Source organism: Heteronotia binoei, chromosome 12, assembly GCF_032191835.1.
Source record: "Heteronotia binoei isolate CCM8104 ecotype False Entrance Well chromosome 12, APGP_CSIRO_Hbin_v1, whole genome shotgun sequence".
Taxonomy (NCBI): Eukaryota; Metazoa; Chordata; class Lepidosauria; order Squamata; family Gekkonidae; genus Heteronotia; species Heteronotia binoei.
Window position 1 is genome coordinate 60,350,938 of NC_083234.1, and position 14,727 is coordinate 60,365,664.

At 45.5% G+C, this 14,727-nt stretch overlaps 1 protein-coding gene across 4 annotated transcripts in view; it reads right to left on the reverse strand.

Moving 5' to 3' along the window:
• Positions 1–14,727, reverse strand: part of GARNL3 (GTPase activating Rap/RanGAP domain like 3) — a 149,216-nt gene that overhangs the window by 12,338 nt on the left and 122,151 nt on the right. For all 4 annotated transcript variants that reach the window (XM_060251124.1, XM_060251123.1, XM_060251126.1 and 1 more), the window contains 8 exons: positions 13,444–13,559; positions 11,648–11,752; positions 7,811–7,885; positions 7,018–7,129; positions 5,884–5,982; positions 3,432–3,545; positions 2,366–2,541; positions 207–365 (listed from right to left, as the gene is read on the reverse strand). In XM_060251124.1, the coding sequence (XP_060107107.1) occupies positions 207–365; positions 2,366–2,541; positions 3,432–3,545; positions 5,884–5,982; positions 7,018–7,129; positions 7,811–7,885; positions 11,648–11,752; positions 13,444–13,559 (956 nt within the window). The remainder of the gene's footprint in view (positions 1–206; positions 366–2,365; positions 2,542–3,431; positions 3,546–5,883; positions 5,983–7,017; positions 7,130–7,810; positions 7,886–11,647; positions 11,753–13,443; positions 13,560–14,727) is intronic.

Sequence of the window (14,727 nt, forward strand, 5' to 3'; positions counted from 1 at the left end):
TTTTTTGTAGAAAAAGCCCAGCAGAAACTCATTTGCATATTAGGCCACACCTCCTGACACCAAGCCAGCTGGAGCTGTGTTCCAGTGTGTTCCTGCTCAAAAAAAGCCCTGGGCTTAGGCATACTTGGTGGCAAGAAATATTCTGAAGGAGGGGAGGCACACAGCAGCGGATAGAAGCACTATACTGATGCCAGAGAGAAACCTACCCTGCTCGTTTCGACATGATGCAACCTGTAGGACTCGCCTGTGCTCTCATTGATCAAGTCAAACTGGTGCCGGTAGGCAACACAAATCAGGTTGTCGTTTTCTCCAGTGGGTCCGTCCACCAGGGTCATGACGACTGGAGGGTCCGACAAGCAGATCTCCTGCAACCCGAAGAACACCAGATTTCAGTCAGGGAATAGCAGAAGTAATTGTGTATTGTTTGATTTTGCAGGAATGATAGAAAAGACATATAGTGCAGTCCCAGGACACAGAATTCAACCTCAGGAAAAACAAAACATATTGTTTGTTGGCCCTTATGGTTGAAAGTGCTTTGGAAAAGGCTGCTGGATTCTCAGGAGCCCGAATGATGACTAAGATTTTCTGTGTTCTGGCTGAAGCAGAGGGCTCTAGAGCAGTGGCTCCCAATCTTTTTGGCACCAGGGACTGGTTTCGTGGAAGACCATTTTTCCATGGCTGGGGGCGGGGGCAGCACTGAGGCTTTTGCTGCCTCAGGCTGCCCACCCCCCTGCCCACAGCCTGTCCCTGCCCCAATGGGGCTGTTTCTGCTGCCTCCCTGCTAGGTGACCAGGCAGCAGAAGGCCAATCTGCGCCCCCCTCACTTGATTGGCAGGGGTCTATAAATGAGGGGTAGGCCAAGGTTGCATCCACTGTGTTCTAATGCATCTCTTTTTTGTATTAGTGTGCTGGAACAATGTTTGTAATACTATGCTACATATTAGAATGGGGGGGGGGGGACAGCACCCCTATGTTGTATGCCACTCAGGAGCACTGTATAGGGAAAGCAGCACTAAGGGGAGTGGGAGCACTGCTGCCATATTTCGCTTGATAGGTAGTGATTTCTCAGAAGCATCTTGCCTTCTAGCCAGTTCTCTGTTTCCACACCCAGGGCAGCTACTGTTATAATCAGTGCGATGGGCCTACATCAAGAGCACAATGTTTTCTTGTGTCATTACTAGGGATGAGCACAAACTGACTTATGAAGTAAAATTCATGACAAACTGTGCCAGTTTATTGGTTTGTGAACAGCTATTTGAGCAACTGTACTGTTTGCAAATCGCTCACGAACCACCATGTTTGTGTGGCAATTTGTTCAGTTCGTAAGTCTTTTAAATGCCTTTCCGTCACTTGCTGAGTTGTACTGCCACAGCATGCCTCAGCACCTGAAGGGAAGGCATTTAAAAGTGCCACCCTGTTGCGGAAGCTCCCTCCACCAACTCATAAACCAATGAACCATGAACCGGTTCAGGAAACCGAAAAGTTCATGAAGGTTTATGGTTTCTCACGAACCATGAACCATTACAAACTTCCATTTTCCCAGTCCGTGCCCATCCCTAGTCATTACTGTTATTATAAGGTTTAACTTATAACAATTATATTTGATCGGAAGTATAAACGTAACTACAGCCAGTGGTCTTAAATTTGTTGCTTTCTCCTCCTTTTTTTGCAATTTAAGATTGAATTGATCTAACAGTGGAACATTAAATCTTCCCGCATCCCCTGAAATCTATAATTGAATGATGCCCCTAGTAATTGAGGGATTGCATGTCTCCCACTCTGTATACTGGTTCTGATTATACACTGTTGCATTTTAATAATGATTTTTTAAAAGATTATACCTCTCTCGGACCTATCTGTTCCCAGCAGAGCTCAAAGATCAGTAGACTCAAACTGCTTTGAATGCAGAAGGTCACGAGGTTCAGTTCCCAGAGTCTCCAGTTAAAAGGATCTCAGTCACCAACAAGGACTTGGGGAAAGACTTTCTCTCTACATGAGAACCTTTAAAGCTCAGTGAGAGACAGACATCACAGAATAAAGCAGGGATGTACTTTCATCTCTCTCGTAGGGGGCCATAACAGGGTGTCTGAGCACATGCTTTGAGTGCAAAAGGCTCCCCAGGTTCAAACCTTGGCACGTCCAATTGAAAAGGCCCTCAGGTTGGAGGCCTGGAAAAGATGCTGGAGAGCCACAGCCAGTCAGAGTCTGAAGTACCGTGTCTGACGAATCAATCACCTGACTGGTGTATGACAGCTTTGTATGTTCACATGTATGTTGCAAAACCAGAGGTGAAGTTTTCCTCCTAGAACCCATTACTGTGCGCAGGGAGTGATGATAATTTGCCAGTGCTTTACCTCAAACCTACCCTGATGTACTGGAATTCCTCGACGGGAGAATCCGACTGAGGAGACATCAACGGGGCACTGTTGGGGCTCTCCCACTGCTTGTACTTCTTGGTAATGAGGAGCAGCTTATTCCGAATGGCAGCGACTATCCGCAGTTCGTTGCTGTGGTGGGTGTTGATGGCGTATAAATGGCAGCCTGGATGAGGAATGTCACATGTCAGTCTGGCCCACATAGGATTCCATCACTGGTTGACAGGGATGGAAGAGACAACTCTGCACCTCTGATGGGGTCTGCAGAGTTATCACTGGGGGGGGGGGGTTGTAGCATATTTGGTCACACACCCCTGATGTAGCCAATCCTCCTGGAGCTTACAGTAGGCTGTGTACTAGAAGCCTTGTAAGCTCTTGGCTACATCATGAGTGTGTGGTCTAATATGCAAAGAAGTTCCTGCTACAAACAAGGCCATGGTTATCATACCTACACACACTTCCTCTCCTGGCCTTAGAGGTTAGAAAGGCACAGAGAATAGGTCCATTTGTCCCCCAGCCAGGCAGCAGAAGGCAGTGGACAGAATGCTGGACAGCAGGAGAGGAAACTGGGAACATCTAAGTCAGCTAAAGAAGACCTGGGCTGACCATTTGTCCATTCTCTTTCTGCAGATATGTTAAAGCCTGGGCATGACTGGAGGTGAGAGCCTTTGGTGCAAGCCCAAGCTACTCAGCATGAAACTCAAATGGGTGACCTCCGGCCAGTCATTCCTTCTTAGCCTAACCTACCTCACAGGGGTGTTGGGAGGATACAGTGGTGAAGGAGAGAAGGACTTATGCCACCCTATGCTCCCTGAAGGAAGGGCAGGATAAAGAAACCAATGTGTCAATAAATCTAAACAAACCACACTTTACCAGTTCAAACATCACTGAACTTTTAAATTATGGTTTCTGGTTATGTCTCAACTCAGCCAGAGAGAAGGGGGAAGGCACAGATTACATAGACTAAAATAAGACAAACTGGGATGAAAAATGGATGCTCCCTCTAAAACAGTGGAGGACGACCGCCCCGACTTCACAGCTGACAGTTTAAGGCACCTTTTGTTTTCTCCAGCTTGTTTTCCCGGCAGTCGCATTTGCTTTTGACTTGTCTTGCTTCGATGCCTTTCCGCAGGGAACTCAGCCGGAAGACAAGGAGGCGGGCATCCTTCCCTGTTGGGCGGGAGGCAAGCAGAGAAGTTAAAGGAAGGAAGCCTGCCTGCAATTTGGGTTTTTAAAAACCAAACAGGTATGAGGCCCAAGGAATACCCCCAGCTGGTGCAAGTCAAGAGAGCCAGACCAGCATTCTGCTACTGGGTGGGAAGCTGTACTCAGCCCTCCTTCCAACAGAAAGATAATCCTCTTGCTTCTAGAGCTACAAACAGCTCCAGGGAGAGTTCGGGACTGCTGCCTTTTGCTGAGCTGCTTCCCTGTCGCTATGGGAACACAGACACCTGCTTCTGTCAAGGCTGATCACAAGCATCCCTTGTAATTGCATATGGTGAAGTCAGAAGGAATGGTGGCCAGAACAGGAGTGTGAAGCCACTGAAAGAAGAAGACAAGACCCCAGTGGCCAACAAAATTCATATCTGTGTCGCCTGGGCAACAGAACAGAGATGTCACCATAGTGACACTGGGAAGGGTCATGAGGTGCTGGAGGGCTCCAGCTGGGCATTTAAAGCCCAATTGTTGGTGGGGAGGAAGGAAGGAAGGAAGGAAGGAAGGAAGGAAGGAAGGAAGGAAGGAAGGAAGGAAGGAAGGAAGGAAGGAAGGAAGGAAGGAAGGAAGGAAGGAAGGAAGGAAGGAAGGAAGGAAGGAAGGAAGGAAGGAAGGAATATCGAAGATTGTGGGAAAATGTTATGCCAAAGTGAGGAAAACTCCCACAATTTTGGGAAAGCAGTATGACGGAAAAGCGACCCAGCCTCCATTTCAGGGCAGCTTTGTTTGAGATATTTGTTTTCTGAGAGTTGTGTGTTTAAGCTTATGGCAGAGAAGCTGTTTTTATGCCCTTGGCTTGTTTTTAATAGTTTCTGTTTGTTTTATGTCAATAATTTATTATGGTTTATTGTTCTCCTTGTAAGTTGCCACAGCCAGGACTCTGGAGAAGCAGCATATAAATTCCCTAATGAAACAAACAAGCAAGCAGAACTAGGCCATGTTCCTCAAGCCCAGGAGTCCTCCTTCCTCCATCTGATTGGGGTTCCGGGTTGGGGAGGGGGAGTGTGTGTGTGCCAGCCATCAGGAAGGAGAAGCAGCCCACCAAATAAGAAAAGGCCAAAGTGTTTCTTGAAAAAGGGAGATTGCTGGTTATTGGGGAGTGTTGAGTTCTGAAGGCAGTAATGACTTGTTTTGTTATCTCCTGCAAGGCAGCAGACCCTGCAAGCCAGTAAATTCCGTTAAGCTGTCTTTCTTTGTGTAATTACCTGCTTCAGCAACCCAGCGAGGGCTCTGGAGTCACAGTCGGAGGTTTTTATTTTTATTTTTTTTAATGTAGAACACTATTTTGCAGGAGACTCAACGTGCCATTTGAAGTCTCCACCTCCTCAGGGGAGAAAGAATTGTAACCCAAAGAAGGAGTTTTACATTTGAAAGATGCTAATGGAAGTAGCTCAAATATTTCTACCATCCTATTACTCAGAAATTCTAGGAAAGAGGGTCTGGGGTGACACAGGGTGGTGGTGACTCACAGGTTTTTACAATGGCTCTTTTTAAGCTCTAACTGTCTAACAGCCACTGACCAAAGGACCGGTTTGAAGGGGCACACGAAGTCCTGGCTCAACAGAGACATTGAAGAAATTTGGAATCTGTATTCATTTTTGATTCAAAATGACACCTCCCTCACCTTTCTTTTCTAAAGCTTGCCAATGGAAAGACACTTCATTTATTAGGTTGTTAATTTCTATAGTCACTAGGAGTAAGGCCCATTGTGGTGAAAAATACAATGGGCTCTAGAAAGAGGTAGTGGGCAAGTGCCCCTCCTTGCTGTCATCCCACCCATCCAAGTGAAAGGAATTTAAAAAAAAAACCACCTCAAGGGGAGCTGATCTCTGCCATCTGGAGAGCAGCTGTAATTCTGAGTGACCTCCAACTCTCACATGGAGACTGGCAATAACAGTTTTATTATTAAGGATGCCAATGGGCATGGGGCTCTACAGAGGATAAGGGAGACAGCAAACGAAAAGGAGAAAGGTGGAGGCAGGAAGAACCAAGGGGAGTTGCCAGTCCCATAAGCTTAGTGTGAACTTTAGCCGGGACTAAAGGGTTGAGTCAAAGGCTTTATAGAAATGGGGAATATCACAGAGGGATTGGAAGGAACTGAGAAAGATGGTATCGCACTGGTGTATACTGGGAAACAAATCCAGGCATAATGTGCAGCAGGAGTAAAACAGCAGAGGCTCTGAGGGAGCAGGAGATCTTTCAATGAATGACAGTGATGGACCTGCAGAACCATGCAGCTGGCTGTATTCTGCTCCAGAACTCAACGGAGCAATCAAATGAATGCCTTCTTTACCTTTGTCTGCTCGAGTAATCAGCAGGTCCAGAGTTTCCAATACATGCATCTGTTTGACTTGCAGAGTTTTATCAAATACTAGGATGGAAGGCTGGCCATCTGGAAAAAAAAGAATCAAAAGCTCTCACTGGGGCAACAATAGCAAGTTTCTTCTGTGTCTTAATGATGAGCACTGAGTGATTCAGAGAAGCACATTTCAGCTCCCCCTTCCCAGGTAATTCAGTTCCCCTGAAGAGTTATTTTACTATGAGTAAAGCAGGGATATCTCATATGAATATTAGGGGTCTTCAGGTCCTGCTGGGAACCAAGAAGGTAATGATCACAGGATGCACCACAAGGCCTACCCTTCTGTCCCCAGGCAGGGCTCAAGGTGCCTAAGGAAACATGAAGAGCCTATCTACATACTCTGAAAAACACATGGAATAGTCCTCCTGGTAGGACTGTGCACTTCCAAATACAGATGGAAGAAACCTTCATGAATGAAAGTTAAAAACAACTTTGCCCATAAAAAGCAAGCTTATTGGGTTCTTCACCTTAGTCTTCTCCCTGACATGCTAGAATTCTGCATGCAGGAAACTTTAATAAAAAAAAAAAACCATACAGGACCCTGACCTGGATAGCCCAGGCAAGCCTGATCTTGTCAGATCTCAGAAGCTAAGCAGGGTCGACTCTGGCAAGTACATGGATGGGAGACCTCCTTGGAATAACAGCAGGCAGCAGGCAGGGGCAGGCTTTATTCAGCCACCTTCCTGAATATTCTCTAGGCTCCCAGTAGGGGTCAATCACCAGAGGTCGCCATGACTTCCAGGTGCAAATGCTCTCTCTCTCTCTCTCTCTCTCTCTCTGTCACACACACACACACACAAATACAAAAAACCTATACAGGAGTACTAAGACTAGAGATCATTCATCTGCATTCTGACAATGTAGTCATAGGAGAATGCTACCATGTGCCTCTTCTTGAACATACAGCTGAGCTGGCCGGCAGAACTTGCCATATAGAAATTATTCAAAATTACCCCAAGCGCATCCACATGAGAACTAACCGAAATCACAGTGGATTATTTCCAAATGGTTGGAACAGGGTGCAAGATTATTAATTCAGGACAAATCAGCAAGAGCTGATCTACCAACCGTCCATAAGCAGGACTCCGCTGTCTGTGGAGACGAGCAATGACTGGCCCCACGAATCTGCGCAAATGACGTCGTGAGGGAAATTGCTGCAGAAACACTGGGACTCCCAGGGCTGCGGAACAACATAAGTATTGGCTGGTGAGTGCTAGAGAAGAGAGATCTTGTATATTCAGAAGACATTAATCACAAAAATGGCGATGCATTCCTCTAAGGTGGTAATCACTTCTGGGAATTCAAGAGTTTGCTTTCTAAACGGCCCCCTCCCAAAACCAGAGCAACCCTTACATATTACCTGTAAAGTATAAAACTCAGCCTTTGTGAACTCCATTAAAATTCTTCACTAAGCAAAGCTCAATTTTGTGACTTGCATTAATTATATAAATATAGTAGACACTATTTTCCCCCCAAGATGTTATGAGTCATTTATTCTGGTTTTGCTATCACCAAGAGGTGTAAATTGCTATGCAGGCCTTCCCTGATCACCAATAAAATTTATTCTGCCGCTTCTGAGAACATCATAAAGTGATCTTGCTGCCACTTCTTTTTTTTAAAGATAGAACTAAGAAAGAGAAAGTCTCAGGAATGGCAAGTTGGCATCCACTTCTATGCTTTTTCTATACCCCTTCAGAATCACAACGTATCTTCAGCCCTGTATGGTTGCCAAACAGAGTCTGTCTAATGAAGTCTGAATGGAATGGAATACAGTTTGCCTCCCAGCACACGTCTACAAATAAACAACAGTTCTGGCTTCAAGGAACCCTTGCAGAGTGTTACCCGCAAACAAGTCACTCACCTCCTTCTTACAAAGGGACGTGGTGGCGAGAATTGCTGGGGCATCACCTTTCACAATGGTTTTGAGTTTAAGAGCCTTCAAAAACAAGAGAGAAGAGTTCATTCAAAGGGCACTCCTGGTCCACACATTGTATACAGCAGAAGTAATGAGAAAGTTCTACTGGGGGGGAGAAGCTCCAGGCTCTCAAAACAATTCTTATTCTGGGCTTATTTAGCACAATAGGAAGAAGGAGAAGCGACGGAAGAGCCAGAGCTGCCAATCAATAGTTTGGCCAAAGTGAGGAAGTCCTGTCCTAACTATTGACATCGGAGAGAAGTATTTTTCTTGGGGCTGCTGCAGAGACTTGCAAGAGCACCATCTGGGTCAGCAGGAGTCCTGGGGACAGGCTAGAACTGCAGATTTGGGTTTGAAATGAGGGCAGAGGAACCATCTTTTAATCATCTCTTCCCCATTCCCAACATAGCAGCCACAGAAAAAAGGCCCTGTGTCCAGCATAGACAACCTTCCAAAGCAAAATTCTACTACGACAGTTAGACAGACCTGCACACAGCTTCACTGAAATTTTAATTGCTATATTGAAGTTTGGATTCTATTTTTTAAAAATTGTGTATTGTTATGGATTTTGAATTAGAAACAGTTTTAGGAGCTGGTTTGGCTTGGGAAACAGGGTGTTCGTATAATAAACACATTGAATGTTTCATAAGAAAACCAGCCCTCCTACACACAATGGAGACTTGACCGAGATTTCTGGAACAAGGTGAGATCTGCTAAATATCCCAAGATACCACAGTAACACATGCACACACTGCAAAAGCTTCAATCAGAGATCTGAGAACTGATGGGCTCCCTCCAGTCTCATCATTCCTGCCAGCCCCGCAAGGCAAATGACCTCATTTCTCTTTAAAATAAAATAAGAGCTCAATGTTCTGCCGATCACAGAGAAACCTAATCTATTAATACATCTTCGCTCTTCATGACTGACATATTTTGTTCCTGGGTTATCTTCATGCAAAACAGTACAAAAACAGCAAGAGGGAGGATGCCCAAAGACCCGTCCTGATATCATGCTGGGGAAGAATAAATTAAAGACCCTCTTTTGAGACATGGCAGAGAAGTAGGTGGGTGGCTTAGAGCAGAAGGAACCCCTTTCCTGAGCAGTAGACTGATCCTTCCCCACCCGCCATACCACCTTCCACCTGTCCTAATTATTCCCTGGACAGATGGGATATGATGATGCATTGCCACCAACCTGGCTTAACCTGAGAAGGCTCAGAGAAACTCACTTTCCCTTTCAATTCCATTGGCATTTTTTTTTTAACATGAGGACCCAAAGCTTGGCCAAGACAGAAAGAAAAGTCCACCTTGAAGAGCCAGATTTCCTTCCTGAAATAGACTTATAAGCAGTAATTTCCCTATTTTCAAATCCAGAGCAAGAAAACCCACATTAGGGGCTGCAGGTCTTTGGTCAGCCTTACAAATGGAAGCCCTGTTTAGCTGCTGTGAGACCTGCCCAGCTGGATGTGACCAAAAGTCCATCTAGCTCAGCATTCAATTTCCAATAGAAGCCATCCAGATGCTCCAGGAAGCCCACAAGAGAGACACTTTCATTTGGTTTATCCCACTCTTTAGTCAAATGACTCCAAGGCAGCTAGCTACCAAAACGAGATACCATTCTACACTGTAAGTATAAAATGATAAGTCACTAAAAGACAACAAAGGAAGCTCTTCATCTCTCCATTTATTTGTCCCCAATGCCCATTGCTCAGAGGCATAGCGCCTCTGAATATTGAGGTTCCATTTAGCCATCACAGTGGATAGATTCTGATGGACCATATCTTTCATGAATGTGTTCCTTTCACTGATTCCGCTGTGACAGTGAATTCTTTATGTTCATGCATTGTGTGACTTTCTTCTGCACAAGTGTTCTTGGTTAAGTACTTTGATTGGGCTAGACACCATTTCGGCATCACAAACATGCAGAATTTGTGAAGATGCAGTATCTCTGCATACTTGGCAAGACTGCTAATAGCAATAATTAATTTCTTTATCCTTTATTGCAGTGGAAGGATTTCTCCCGAGTCACTGTGCTGGGAACTGGTATCACTGATGAAACCAAGGATCCCTAACGAGCATTTCCAAACTGGGGAGGGAAAATTCTGAATTCAGATGCTTTAAGTCATTTAATACTGATCCCCAGATGCTGTGGTTTGCCTTTTCTCCACAAATGAGACCCCAGTGAACTTCCCAAAGCAAATTTCTTTTGCTTCAAATTGCTCCAAGAATGAGGAGCAAATTAAGGTATTTTATGGCACAGTAAAAATGTTTCTGTAATGCCTTTGCAGTTTCTTGAGGGCAGATGATAAGAGAAATTAAAATGCAGTCATAATGTATTGTATGGCATTGTGTGTAGTATAGCTAGGAGACCCAAAGAATATCTGGCAACCTTAAGTTCTAGCTCTTTTGCGGCGAGCTAGGCTTATTTTAATAAACGCCCTGTGGTGCAGAGTGGTAAAGCTGCAGTACTGCTGTCCTAAGCTCTGCTCACAACCTGAGTTTGATCCTGGCGGAAGCTGGGTTCAGGTAGCCAGCTCGAGGTTGATTCAGCCTTCCATTCTTCCAAGGTCGGTAAAATGAGTATCCAGCTTGCTGGGGGGAAAGCGTAGATGACTGGGGAAGGCAATGGCAAACCACCTCGTAAAAAGTCTGCCGTGAAAACGTTGTGAAAGCAACGGCACCCCAGAGTCGGAAACGACTGGTGCTTGCACAACCTTTACCTTTTTTTTTTTTAGGCTTATTTTGGGGGGTGACGGAGCTCTGAAAGAGCAATGACTGACCCAAGGTCACCCAGCTGCTTCATGTGGAGGAATGGGGAATCGAACCCGGTTCTCCAGATTAGAGTCTGCTGCTCTTAATCACTACGGCAAACTGTCTCCCTTTCAAATGCAGTACCAGCTGCTCATATCATACAGTTTCAAGGTAGGCTTGAAACCCTGCTGGGTTGCTTTAAGTCTGCAAGTGGCAACTATGGAAAGAGTGACACACACACTACCACCCACAAATATACAACTTGTTTTGAAATGAAGCAAACCCAGCTACCAGGATCATAAGAAACTGCCTTATACCAAGTCAGACCATGGATTCATCTACGTCGGGGTGGCCAAACTTGCTTAACATAACAGCCACATACAATAAACATCAGATGTTTGAGAGCTGCAAGACATGAAGGAAGGAAAGAAGGGAGGCAGGCAGGCAGGCAAATAGATGGGGGAAGGGAAGAGGGAAGGAAAGGTGGAAAGAAAGCAACCAATGGGGCAGTGCGGGCTTGGAGAGCCAGGCGATATGTGTGAAAGAGCCACATGTGGCTCCCAAGTCACAGTTTGGCCTCCCCTGATCCAGGTCAACATGGCCCACCCCAAAATGGCAGCAAGTCTCTGTGGTTCAAGGCTGAAAAAAGTCTTTCCCAACACCTCCTGTCAGAGAGCTGTTAACTGGGGCTGAACCTGGTACCACTTGGCCTTCCAAACCCCACCAGCTATATGTGGCTCTGCTTACTGTACCTCATTCCTCGTCTGAAGAAGTGTGCATGCACACGAAAGCTTACGTTCTGAATAAAACTAAGTTGGTCTTAAAGGTGCAATCGACTCCTATAATGAAGCAGACAAATCCCCTTTCCCCTCAACCAGGGGTAGGGAACATTGGCTCTCCAGATGTTTTTTTTGCCTACAACTCCCATCAGCCCCAGCCATTGGCCATGCTGGCTGGGGCCGATGGGAGTTGTAGGCAAAAAAAAAAAAAAAACTGGAGAGCCAACGTTCCCTAACCCTGCCCTAAACGCACCTGGCCAAGGCGAACAAATTCAGCTTGACGGGCTTCTTCTTTCTTCCTGGCCGATTTTGGGGACTCGGGTAGGACATCGCTGAAGGACCTCCTGTTAAGCATGTTCTTGACAAAAACAACAACAGTTTTTAACAAACAGGATGCGACTATAGGAGTTCTCTTAAATTTCATGCTATACTAGCTTTCCACATGCATGTTCTCCAAACAGGAGTACTCAAACAGTCTTCCAAGAAAGACTACACCACAGGTTTTAAAAATGACTTTTAAACTCTATTATATAACCTAAGATAAACTGAGGCACAACTCTATTATATAACCTAAGATAAACTGAGGCACAATTCTAGATATGAAATTCCATTTTTTCCCTTCTCCATGTGTTTAGAATTCAGTTCCAAAAGTTCCATCATACTCTAGCATTCGGGGGGGGGGGACACAAAGCCCTAGGAAAGGCCATGTAGATGAAAGGATGGGGCTATGCAGATGGTGTAACCTTGATTCTCAAGACCTGGGGTCACCACAGTCAGGGAGCAGGTATAGCTCCTACCCCAATGGTATGCTCTCTCCCATTCCAATAAATAATTTCTTATGGGAAACACAGATCCAATTTGAGGCATCATCAAGCCGAGCCATGGTTTGAACTTACAGTCATAGGGTGCCTTCATTTTCCATCTGCTCAGCTCACCAGTCTCAAAGTGCATTGTCCTCTGCAAGTTGGGCAACTACCACAACCATGGTTTGACAACTCACAGAGTTAAAGCCAACCAACAAACCATGGTTTGTAAACCCACTTCAGACCCTGGTTTCAGATCCTGGTTTGCCAACCAATCGAAAACCATGGTTTGTCCATTCAAATATCATCCTTAAGAATGAAAGGTCAGCCTTGCAGGATCAGACCAGTGGTCCACGTAGTCCAACATCTTGGCCCGCCAGTTATTCTGGAGGGCCAGAAACAGGGCATGGAGGCCAAGGCTTTCTCTCAGTGATGCCTCCTAGCACTGATATTCAGAGCTTTACTCTCTTTGAAACCAGGAGTTCCCTTCAGTCACCATGGCTAGTAGCAACTGATGGTCCCAGCTTGCATGAATTGATCTAATTCCTTTTTAAAGCCATCTATCTTTTGGCCATCAGTTCAAGAGTACATATAACATATGTGGGTACAGGACAGTACATGAAAGGGAAAGCAATATTCTCCCTTTGTTGGCTGACAACTGAGCACACTGGTCTCATCTATGCTTTTCAAGGACTCCTGATCGATCATCAGGGCGGAGCTTCTGCACATACAGCTTGCATTTGCACGGAGTCTGGGTCCATGTGCAGTGAGTGAGCATAGGCAGGAGGTTGAGTCCAGAGCACTTGATCCTGTGTCCCCTTTACATGCATAAACTTTTACTCACCTAGGGCACGCACACAAGACTACTACAGTCACAATTCTCATTTGGCATGATGGCTAAATGAGATACTGCTGAACTGACAGCAAAACCCTGACCCGACACTGTCCTCCTTGCAGAAGGGTGCAATGTGACTGTATGCACAAAGCACACAAAGATACTGGATGTCTTCTTTGGCCTGCAGTACATATAATGAGGATAGCATTCAATAAGACATCAGCAAAGACTCATCTTTGGACAGCCGTCAAACTTGATTTAGGCGAACCAAAATGGTAAAAGGGGAACTTGTTTATTACCCAACAAGCCTACTGCTTGGCAGGCAGTCTTCATCAAGAGATATCAGGGGTTTCCATTACAGAGAAAGCTCAGCAATTCAAAAAGCTAAGTTGCTGGAGCACTCGAGTTTACCTTGTGCATATCGGGCATGAGGTCCTGGTATAAGGAGCGGATCAGCATGTCCAAAGTACGCTGCCGTTTCTGAGCAAACGTTGGGGTTTCCAAAGTGGCCTTCTCCCCATTTATCACTGCAATGCAATAAACATGGGAAGACAACATATTCCTTGGCAGAGATTCCAAAGGAGTGATGGAAGCAGCAGTGTCCCTAAAACTAAGCTAGTCTGGGCATGGCCAGTGACAGGCAGGGATGCTGCCAACATTACACAACCTTGCTTATTTCACTTGAATAGAGCCTTTTCCATTTTGCTTCTAACTGTGTGGATCAAACCTGTGAGTTTTCATGGCATTTCTGGCTTCCTTGCCCATGAACTATGCATGTTTTTCAACCTTATCTGTGCAATCACCCGATTCTACTTTTATAGTATATGAATGCAATATGAAGACAATAACCACTGGCCTATCCAGTAGTTATCCACGGATGTTGTAAGGACCACTGAACAGAAAGCACTGCGGAAGATGCTAAAACTCAACACATCATTTTAATCCCACTCTTTCTACAAGGAGATCAGGGCAGAATAGAAGAAGACTGCAGATTTATACCCTGCCCTTCTCTCTGAATCAGAGACTCAGAGCAGTTTACAATCTCCTATATCTTCTCCGACAACATACACCCTGTGAGGTGGGTGGGACTGAGAGAACTCTGACAGAAGCTGCCCTTTCAAGGACAACCTCTGCCAGAGCTATGGCTGACCCAAGGCCATTCCAGCAGCTGCAAGTGGAGGAGTGGGGAATCAAACCCGGTTCTCCCAGATAAGAGTCTGCACACTTTACCACCGCACCAAACTGGCTCACTACATGGTCACTTCTCCCCATTTCTGAGAATATGTCACTGGCCCAAGATCACTCAGTAAGCTTCAAAGCTGGGTGATGATTTGAACTCGGGCCTTTAACTTACAGTCTGACATTGGTCAGTTATGTAAAATCTGCCTTGGTGGATCAGACCAACATCCACGTACTACAGCTGCTGGCTTCCAAGCATCATTAACAACATGCCTTGGAATGCTCAGAAACAGGATGTAAAGGTGAAGGCCATTCCCTGTTGCTTGTCATTGGCATGTGGAACACACAGACTGCTCCTGAATACCAAGCAAGCATTTACCTCTAGAGGATTTGACTGTGTGATACCTTTAGGATACTACGTCCAAGCCACTTCTCTTTTTCATGGGGATCTCCTATCGATGTTTGCTGAAATGGGGGATGGAAACACGTGTGGCCCAGCTGGCAAGAGAAGCAGGG